The 11,064-nt window shown below is 40.8% G+C and overlaps 1 protein-coding gene across 2 annotated transcripts; it reads right to left on the reverse strand.

The window, feature by feature from the left end:
- Nucleotides 1–277: 277 nt before the first annotated feature.
- On the reverse strand, nucleotides 278–9,259 carry LOC149736656 (uncharacterized). 2 transcript variants are annotated; one of them, XM_089877265.1, is made up of 10 exons: nucleotides 8,849–9,259; nucleotides 6,790–7,904; nucleotides 4,673–4,719; nucleotides 4,458–4,584; nucleotides 3,521–4,026; nucleotides 3,397–3,454; nucleotides 2,951–3,301; nucleotides 1,748–1,943; nucleotides 956–1,104; nucleotides 278–788 (listed from the first exon to the last, which is right to left on the reverse strand). In XM_089877265.1, the coding sequence occupies exons 1-10, from the start codon at nucleotides 8,992–8,994 to the stop codon at nucleotides 502–504; spliced, it is 2,982 nt and encodes a 993-aa protein (XP_089733391.1). In that variant the 5' UTR covers nucleotides 8,995–9,259; the 3' UTR covers nucleotides 278–501. The 2 variants fall into 2 exon arrangements, with proteins under 2 accessions (XP_089733391.1, XP_089733392.1); XM_089877266.1 differs by having other exon boundaries at nucleotides 1,748–1,940; nucleotides 8,849–9,249.
- Between the last annotated feature and the right edge of the window lie 1,805 nt (nucleotides 9,260–11,064).

Raw genomic sequence — 11,064 nt, forward strand, 5'->3', positions numbered from 1 at the left:
AAAAAGACTCCTTGGTAGATATGTCAATCATGTGGCACAGTCTAATGAAACAGTTCGTACAAAACAGGACTGCTCATCGTTTAACACAATGTGTGGGCTACAGTGAATTTCATAAAATAAAGACACCAACTCTCTTGGTGATCTTATACTCAGTTAGTGAGGAGAAATGGTCAAATTTTGGAAATACCTAAGTTTATACAGTGGAGGCGATGAAATCCGTTGTCACGGACATTGAAATTTCGTGGCTCCCTAGTGAGAATGATATACGGGATTGACCTGCGGTGTCATGGTCGATAATGTATTGGTGGGCAATATTATCAAACCGTCAATCATGTATGCTGTTTTTGGGTGATCGAAATATAAACCGCCGCCGAAAGTCTGTGTAATATTATTTAAGTAGAATAATTTGGCTCGCTTGGCGTGCACCGGCAAATTTTTGACGTATACAGTGTGGCTGTCCATGATCTTATAGCTACAAAAAGTCAATTCAAAAATGTCCGTTCACTGCGCCTGTATGGCGGCAATTCGAATGCTGTTTCCGAGAAGTACGTTTGCGCTCGGCAGTGATGTAATCTGTGATGACGTACACGAGGATGACGTGCTCTGTAGCCACGATGTTACAATGTTTGTATATTTGGAAGTGTTAGGAAGAGCGTTGCAGGTATCAAGGGAGCTGGGGGAAGTTTGCGGGATTTCGGTCGTTTCATTCCCGCCTTGGAAGGTTTGCTCACCCGAGACGACGACAGCAATGGAATCGCTGTCAATTGGTGATGCGCATACCGTGTCGTCTGCGTATAAATAGTGCATGTTACCGCCTAGTCATAAATAGATAGAATAGCAATAATGACGTGCGGAGTTGCAACTTAAGTTAAAGGGCAAGTTCCAAATTTGGAATTAGCAAGGACATTTCTAAAAAATCAGCATGAACAGTTTTATAAAATTACACTGTACATACTTGACGTGTCGGCATGTTCACTCTTCACAACATTTGTTGGCGTTTGCTTAATTTCACCCGAGAGTTGCCAGCCATGTGAATTCGGACCAAACTTGTAAACAAGTCTTCTTCCGTCAACTCGTTCCAGTATACCACGGTTGTAGTAATACCTAAAGAACAACAACATCACTTTCATAACGCGATATCGGCAGTTTCGGTTGTTAAAATAGAATAGGTGAATAGGCCAGACTGCAGTTTGCTAAGCAGCGATTTTTCGCTATTCTTTTGTTGCATTCGAAACACCAAATGACTCAAAGGCCCACCGTGACAACCTTTAGGAATCGCATCCTGACTCGGATCTCGAGAAAATATTTTTGTATTATTGAGAGAAAGACTAACTCGCCGCCTCGATCACGAGTTTTGCAAAAATCTTAATTCTTTCTTTTCAGGATTGTCGATATATGCGTGATATGTAAAGTTGCGAAATATAATTTTTGACCAACGTTTGCGAATCTAAGCCCATGGATTTAGGCCACGTTTTTTATTGCTGGTTGCTGCCTTTTTTAGGGCATAGCTACCCAATAATGTAACTGACCAACTCGTGCACAAATCTCAGGTCTCTAGAACTCGCTATAAGCCATCGACCATATATTGAATGGAATATTATATTTAAATCACTAAAACATTGTAAGGGCAACTTTCTTGTGGTCGTTGGGCCGGATAAAAATAAACCTAGTTTTACAATGCTGGTAGTTCGTGGTAAGAAAGTTGCTAATTTGCAATATTTTTGAAATGTGTTCATGCTAAACCAACCTCATTGCTCGGCTTAATTTTTCATAAGTCATTTTCGGATTTCGTTTCCTTTCTCCCCACATCGATGCCACCACATCACTCTGCATGAATCTGAACACTCCGGATTGACGGTCCTCCCATTTTATCAGTGATGGGCTGTGTTCGGGGTCGAGTAGAATGTCCCGGATAAATTCCCACAAGTGCACGTTCTTGCCTGCTAAGTCAAACAAAAATTTACAATTGGAAAATACAAATAAATAGATATAAAAAAAAACGTTTGTGCAGCACTGATTTTTTAGAACAAATAATTTTATAGTTAATATCTTTGTTGGATAAAAACTTAGGGGAGAAAGGCAGTGAAATGCGTTTGCAGTCAGAATACATGATACTTTACTGAGGAAACACCTTTATAGCTGGTGATTAACGAACGTGGTGAATCATTTTAAAAACAATCATTTAAAGAACATATATAGCTTAGTGGTTGGTGAATCAATGGTTAAAATAAAACATTTTCTAATTTGCATATTAACTTGTTAAGTATGACTGGTTTACGAAAAAAGAACAGAATGAGAATTTATTTCCGTGTTTGTTTAAAGTAACGGCAGAAAATACAATTCATTTCGTAATTAATGGGAACTTAAGAAAGCACTTGTAAAGTTTGTTTTTTTACGAAAGGAATACATTCTTTGAAAATGCTCCGCAATTAACTGGATGTAATTGTAAAAACGCTGTTTCAGTGTTAACAGTTCAATATTGCTCATTATACGCATGTTTGAGTCATGCCAGTTTCGGTGTCTTGCGACTGAAACTGCTTCGTCTGCACGCTAAGGCACGTCTTGCGTGAGTTGCTTGTGGGAAATACAAAAAGCTTAAGGACAAATCGCTAACGGCACCTTATTCGTGATAAGACACATTACCCCTGGCCATAAACGGAACTAAAGGTATACAGCAGGTTGGGGGAAGAAGGGACACCCTTTTATTCTATTTTCTCGTCACATTATTTGGTAGTAAACAAAGAACATTATAAAACCATATCCTCACGACTCCCATGGACCGTTGTTAATTGTTTAAAACACGATCTGGATATTTGGATACTAGGGATTAAAGGTGACCCATCTAACCCCAGCCTATTATTACTTAAAAATAAAATTTGTGTTAAAAGTGAAAAAGTCGGTAATTTATCACACCAAGTCAGGAACTATTTGTTTATATATTAAAACTCACCCGATATTCTTTTTGCTTTCACCAATCTGTCATCCGAAACGTCGGATGTAATCTTCCGTTTACGCTCGGTACTTGTTTCTTTCTTTATCTTCCGAGAAGTCCGGAAGACAATGTTACTTCTATGGTTGGGAATGTGTGGTTCGGTGGTTGCAGTCCAGCGACCTGCTTCGTCTGGATATAGTTTTCTTAGCACGATTGGACCTGCGTCAATTTGGCCAAAATTATCACAGAATTGGTATGTTTTGCATGTCTGGATGGTCTGTTGTTCATTTCGACAAGAGTCCTGTCCGCCTATAGGTTCATTGGTAAAAGCAGCTTGATCGTCCAGGTTGATAAAATGTGATTCTTGATCTAAAATAAAATAATACACAGCTGAACCATTTGAACATAAAATATATAGCTAAACATAGAGAAAAATATCAAGGGAAAAATTAACTACATATTACCTGTATCTGTTGAGTACGTGCTGCTTGAGTAACTGGGTGTTGGCGAGTTGAAAAAAATCTGCAAAGTGAAACATGATGTCAGATTACTGAACATATTAAAGTGAAGTAAACGTTAATATCTCACCTCATGGTCAATATTTGTTGGGCTACCGATTTCACTGGGCTGTGCGTCTCTTTGGACGCTGTAGTTGTTCCAGTGAGAATCCAAGTCAAACGATGTGTTTTGTTGATAGGTTTTCATAGGGGTCGAGCTGGGACTGTGGATACCACTGTCGGTGTCCGAGAGCGTTGCTTGGGAACCAGACGTGACGTAACTGGCAGGAATTGACTTTGGTGACGTAAGAAATACGTCGACTTGTGGTGACGTCATTTGTTGGTGCGATACGTGGCAATTTTGATCAGGCATTGTTTGCATTGAGCTTACAAAAACTTCGTCCGGGTTACAGAAATCAAAACCTCTTAGTTCGTTTCGTGACTCACTTGCTGCGTGGTCAAATTCTCTGTTGACTGCGACCGCTTGGTTGGAGTTGGTTACGTCGTAGTCGGATGCGAAGAACGAAAGTGAATTGCTTAGCATGGTATCAGTAACATCATGCATGTCCATCAGTTTGGAGTTTTCTCCGAACAAATCTGATGGAAGACAAAGTTATTTGAACAATGAACGTAAATATCAAACTTGTTGATGCAACGTCGCAAAAATATTGACACGACATCACAACGAACTATGGTAAGCGACAAGAAAAATATGAATGCCCTCTCTGAATACGTAGCTCGCGCATAATTTTAGACAAAACGGAACGTGGGAGGGTTCTTATTAAAGCGCATTGTTCTTATGTCGCACCGCACGATCCTTTAGTTTTTGCATTTATTTTTGATTTTCTAAGAACTAATAGACGTATAGACCAATTTGGGCCGTGCAATTTGGTCGAAAATGAATTCTTATTTTTAATTTTACTGGGAACTGATAGACGTATAAATAGAGCATTTAAGACAGTGCAATTTGATGCGAAAATGGCTCATTTCCCCCAAGTAATTATCACTGCAACTTATAGGTTGATTACCTTCGAAAATCCTGTACGTTCCTATCTCCGGTGCTTCACTGCAGTTCTGCGTGCTTGGAATGTATCCAGCACCTTGTCTATTGTATTGCTGGTGCGATTCAATGTAATCGGCCATTTTGTCAGTTACCTGTAATACAAGTTAAAGTTTATTACATGCTGGTAAACAGAAATACAAATAAAATTTGACTATCAAAAAACTGTTATCATAATTTTACCTCTTTTTCTTGAAAATCCGTTTCGTCGGCACTTTTTAACCTACACTCTGTAGAAATAAAAGAGAAAGATAAGTTTTACTTGCTGCAAAGCCAGTCGTAGTCGGAATCTTTTAAAAATAGCAGACATACAAATTTAAACAACTGCGTTTCGAACGCTACTCTTAGTAATAGCACGGTTTAACATCGCACGCAAGGCGACCTTTAATTTTTTTTATAAAAAGAGGTTAATTTCCTTTTTGTGTCACATTTTGTTCAAACTCACATATTTACGTTTTAGGAAAACAAACCTAAACCCGTATTTAGTCGCTTGTAACCCTAAATCTGAATTCCACTGACCTCATGAATACGAATAACAGAACGAAAATCAATAAACGAAACTACATAACACGAGGTCCATGCAGTATCTATCAGCGAGTAGCTACCGAGGCCCCTCTGCATTAATAACTGCACATCCTATACGCCCACCTCTGCCAGCCGCGACCAGGCCCACTTGCTACCGTGTTCCGGTAATAACAATAAACCTGTAGATGCGTCGCGCCTGTCCGAGTGCTCTGCGGGTGCTTGCTGCATTTAGTTAACGGTGCCTAATAATTCAGAAATAAATAGTACATCTGATTAATTTTCGATTGCAAAGTGGTGCTTGCTAAGCTCGAGCACGAAGTATGTAGGTTCAGTGTTATATGCGCATACTCGTTTGTACTTTACACAGAAAACGTCGAACGAAAATCCGCTGTAACGTTTACCAACGGGCTAAGTGACTTCCATGCTCTGAGACTGCCTGGCATTAAATTCACTCTAGTCTAAACAATAGCGCTCGTTACAGTATATCGCTTGGTCTTGGTGCTTATTAAAAGAAACGAAAAAATCCAGGGGACAATCGCAAAGATCCTCGCGTCGCATGGACAAGGAGTAAATGCGATGCAGCCCCGATTCAAGGTATATGATGCTTTGTTGACCAGCGCTGACTCACACATCCTGAGCGAAATTCTCGCGCATGCGCACACGCGTTAGTCAGATGCCTGCGCTTTCGCTCTCCTGTCCTGTGTTAGTGTGACGTAACAAACACCGATTAAGTGACGTAAACCGATGCTGTCAAACGGTGGAAGCGACACGTAGACAGATTGACAGGATAAAACCGGGCACGTGGGTAATATCATGCATTTTTTTACAACTTAAAAAACTAATGGTAAGTACATACAATTTCTGCTTTTGCTAAGGATCTGTAAGTATTTGGTTTATCCAACAACACATCTATATACCGGGGCCCTCACGATCTATACTCTATAGAATCGAAAACTGAGCGGTAAGACGATACCTAAGGAACCTTCCAATTTATGCCAAAGGAGCGCCAAACATTGTGCGACGGCTGCACTGTCTCTTTTACAATGGGAGACCTCGATCACGAAAAAGGTTTACAATATGATCCAGTGGGGGAAAATTCCGCCAGATTTCCTATATACATGCCTTGCATGCACGCGCATAGGCCAGGAAACTACCCTTCGCGTAGAACTAATAATGCCTATATGGAGCGCAAGGCGAGTCATTTTCAATTCGAGCATCAGCATTTAATAAAGATTTAAACCACAAATAATGCCAAACTAAAAAAACATATGTTTTTGTAGTTTTTCTGCTTAAAGTTATAAAACCGATTCTTATCGCACGATGTTTACTTTCGCTTGCTTTGAGAAAGCGAAAGCATGTTGCAATAGATCAGTGACGCACATAAACAATGCATAGGAGGCTATAAAGATAAAACGTGGTTGGCGTGATTGTCATTGCTTTAAAGTTATACAGTGAATCACTTGATGAAATATATTGCTTAAACTACGCACGTGTGACCTCGTTATACAGGTCAGCCAATTTGAATCTGATGGCTAATAATTAAGATGATCTTTGTATTATGCTACACTATACTCATATTAATCTGTGAAATTATAGCATACGCGTATTATACGCGGCGTATATCTGTATGCGAATGCAAAATGCGTATTTACTGGTCTACCAATATACTCTGTACCTGCGTAGTCGATTATCTATCGTTTATAACGATACGTAGTAGTTTTTGAATTTATAAAGACGTTGGATAAAAAAGAAACAAATGTAGAACAACAACTTACCCTCTTCCGCCTTGTTTCCTCCCAATTCTTTACTGCCGGGATGCGTTACGTCATCAGTAAGTGCATGAGGCGTACCAAAGGTCGTTTCGGCTGTTGTACGTTGGCACCTAAACAGCCCGGCACGTAGCAAAGGCGAATCGTCCGTGCCGTGACTCTGCGTGCGACTTTCTGATGCAATCACCGGTGCTTGCTTGTTTACGTCAGAAACGAGGGTCGTTGACGGCCTTAGGTATTCCCCATCAAGCGTAATATCGTCCACTCGTAAAAACGTGTCGGAAATTTCGCTTTGGTCGGAAGTGACGTCACTTTCCGACCTCGTTTGACAAGGCTTTAATTGTGATGTCAACACAACAGATTCTGCATTCTCATCGTGCTCAGTAAAGTTGGAAAGGAACGGATCATGTTTGTTGTCTTCGTCGCCCAGAAGAAGTTTCTCACTTTCAGACTGCACGGATGACCGAACGGTCTCTTCCGCAGCCAGGTCTCGATTTGCAAGATCCACCCACGCTTGTGAAAGCGGCACGGCATACCCCGGGAACTTAGGAGTTCGTGCCTGACCAAGTTTCATCGGATCCAAGGCACGCTTTGGAACAGTTCTTCTACGTCTAGGTGTAGTCGCAGCTTTTGGTTTTGGAGCGTGGTTAAAATTAGTATGATGCCACTTAAGCCCTCGCCACGTTGTTTTACCTAAGCCGGTCATCGGGGGCTTTAACACAGAGTCACTTTTAACCGAGGTGGTTTGAGCCGGAGTGTTGCTTACGCCTCCAGACCGCCCACTGGCGGTTGAAGTTGTTCGGTTTGTTTTAAGCACGGCGAGCCCTGAGTCATCGGTTTTTAACCTGATGTTGAAACTTTTAAGAATCTGCGCGAACTCTGACGACGTTAGCGTAGCCAAGTTGCCGGGAAGCGTTGGATTCGTTGTCGTAGATGACGTAACGGTAACACGTTGTGAATTGGTTGTTGTTTTGTTTGAGGTAGACATGCTTGGCAACGTTTCGAAGCGAACGGTCGTGGTTCCCGTATTCGGGGATTTTTCCGTTACGTCATCAACAGCGCTTAACGCGTGCTGTTCTAGATCACGTGATTGAAATTTGGAGCTAGGTAAATTTCCTTTTCTGTGAAACAGTAAGACGGTAAACATTAGGAGTAAATAGATTCAAATAATTCTGTCAATTATCAACCAACAACATATACGACCAAACAAAAGCTTTTGCTAAATGTACGACATATAATATTATTTATAATAGTACTGTGGGGTAAGATGTGATACCGTTAGCACCTAAAACCCATATTTCCTAATTGTATTTTAAACAATTAACAACCCTCTGCGTGTTACGGTTATGTAATTCTGTAAACATGCTTTGTTCGCTGCCAATGTCTCATCTTACCCCAATATACCAAACAATATATATTATTTTATAAAATATAACCACGAATGCCCTTTATGTGTAAACAAAAAATCTGCAATTATTATAGCAATTTAACTGCCGCTTTTAAAGTTATACATGTAATAGCGAAACCTCGCAGTAGATGCCTAGAGAAGTAAAATCAAATGCGCTTGAATACCGGTCTGAATAAATTGTGCTGTCTCTCATTTCGAACATCAATACCTTTGGGAATAGAGGAGCCTAATTTGACGATAGGAGGGAAATTATTTCCATTGAATATTGTGGGAGCGAAACGTGTTCTGTGCTTGTGAAAGCCCATTGTAGTGTATTCTACTGGTATAGGATATGAAATCATATGTGATCTGGTTCGACTTAGTCACTATACAAACAACCAACGCATCTGTACATGTTCTACCTTCTACCCACAAAGTATAAAGTCTACCCATCTAAATGGGAATTTAAACCTGTTTTTTGTGGCATTTGTGCAATTTTTAAAATATTACCGTTCCGTTTTACCAGGAAAACGCGGTCGGCGGTTGGGAATTCCCCCAATTCGGTACCACAAAGCGCGTAAAAACCCCAGACTCGGCGTTTCATAAATAATTCAAGACCCCGTCAATCGAGTCTGAGTTGGAGCGCGTGGCATAAAGTAAAGACCATAAGTCACTAACCTAAGGTGTCGCACTAGGGCGGATCGTTGGATCGATAGGGGTCGAGTCATTTGCCTCTTCTTCGTATCACCACTGTATACAACACTAGCAGGACACTTCTGATTGATGACATAGTCATGGTCAAAGTGCGCGATGACGTCATCCATGACGTCACAGAGGACAGTGTCGGTCACACACGGGTATTCACCTGATGGTTATTGTACATGCACCTACACATGGTCAATAGGTTATCATCTAATCAACTAAATATCTGTGGAAATACAGTTTTAACGAGGATAAAGGAATCGCTAAGGGTAAAACAAAAGGCCGACTGACACTGCCAGTAACAAATATCCTGATCATTTGTTTGTAATAATAAATATTATTTACTAAAGTACGTATTTCCTTCTGAGTCAGGATGTATTCTAGATCAAAACTTCCTGAAAAACAACCGCATCCTTTACTCATTGTACCGCGATCTGTCTGGGTAGTAAAACACTTTTTTAGTGTTTCACGGCTGCAGTGAGATTTTGGTAGGTAACTAACTTTACGAGTTTACGTTATATACGAAGCACTTAGGTCCGTCTAAATCAATCATAGCGTCATGAAGCGATAACTGTGGTGTCTCAGTTCTAACTCTAACCGCAAAAGTTGGCAAACCATCTGAAACACAGTACAGCTGAATACACAGCCTGTAGCAAGAGTAATCAAGCATGTAATTCTCGTTTGTTTCACTGCCATAGTCTAGTACAATCCTATAAGTATAACCATTGCTCGTAATCCTGTAATGTCCAAGTCGATCTAGTAGCTTAAATCCAATACGGAATGCAGAAATTCCACTCAAGCCAGACGCAAAGCCAACGTCATCGCTGTTTGAAACACTACACGTGATTGCAACCGGCAATTGAAGCCGAGCCACAATCGGTTTGCGCCAGTTCCTAGTTGTGACGAACTGTGACTCAACGCTCTGCTTTCCCCCCACACAATGCTCAGTGCAGTTTAATATTCAGACTCGCATTTTAACGACTAACAACGATAACATTTCACAGAATCTAAGCATGTCCCGAAGAGCGATAAATGACATCATTACGACTAGCATGTTATCAAAGGAAACTGATGCACGAAGCCGGATGTGCTGCTACCACTGATTAATCTACGCAGCTACATTGCTTACCTAATAACACTCAAGCCACTAAAACGAAAACACCACTGAGAAGCCTAAAGAAATGTCAAACTATTGTTGTTGCGACCATTTACACTGCCATAAAACGATCGTTGCGTAAACTGTAAGATCTAAACAGCTTCAGGCACCTAACGCTCGAACCACCATTTGCACGTTCGTATGACGTCATTTTCCCACGTCTCCGGTCTGTCGACCTGCATGTTATATATTTAAGCGAAACAGCGGCAGTCAGCGCATGCCCAAATTCGGAGCGTGGCTCGCTTTCAGCGCTCACTTCAGCATAATAGCGCTGTACATTTACTCATAACAGAAAACCTGCTACAAGCGGCTTAATGCGTGTAATGCGCATATCTCTCGATCCAAAAAACTGCATTGACTGAACTAATTCGTGGTAAACTATTTTACGAACCAAATTTAAGAAAATACACGAATAGACGCGTATTAGACCTGTATTTCACTAATTAAACCTATAATGTATAACGGCTACCGGAAAACAGAGAGACGTTACGTCATAAGCAAGTCACATACTTGAGAAAAGGAAGCCTATCATTAAACCGGCATCGTTCGGTCACTGAGCCAAGACCGATTCTCCCAATTTACAAGCATCTATAAAACTGTAAGTATGATTTATAGTTATTAGGCTCAAGTCAGCTACGCAGCGCGAAAATCTAATAGTTCTCATATTTTGGTACCACTTCTATTATTAACACTCTCGACTTTAAACCTTTAATGTGTAATTTGAATCAAGAAATATTAAAGCCAACTACATAAGTAGCACCGACAGATATTGAACAAGTGGCTGGCAGCTTTAGAAAGAACGTTGTGAGGCAAACCGGCATTACGCGGCCGCCCGGCTTCCGGTATTTGCAGCTACGTTCACAGGTCCCTTGTTTACTTTACTCTATTTCAGCTTCTCATTTAAATCGCCCTGAATCGACACTCTGTTGCTTTTCAATAAATGCAACGCTCCATTGAGCCATAAGCGCTCATCGGGTGACCGTGACGTAAGTAAATTCTCCTGTGGCATAGTCGTGCCGAAGCGCAAATACCGCGA

Source organism: Ciona robusta, chromosome 4, assembly GCF_009617815.1.
Source record: "Ciona robusta chromosome 4, ASM961781v2".
NCBI lineage: Eukaryota > Metazoa > Chordata > Ascidiacea > Phlebobranchia > Cionidae > Ciona > Ciona robusta.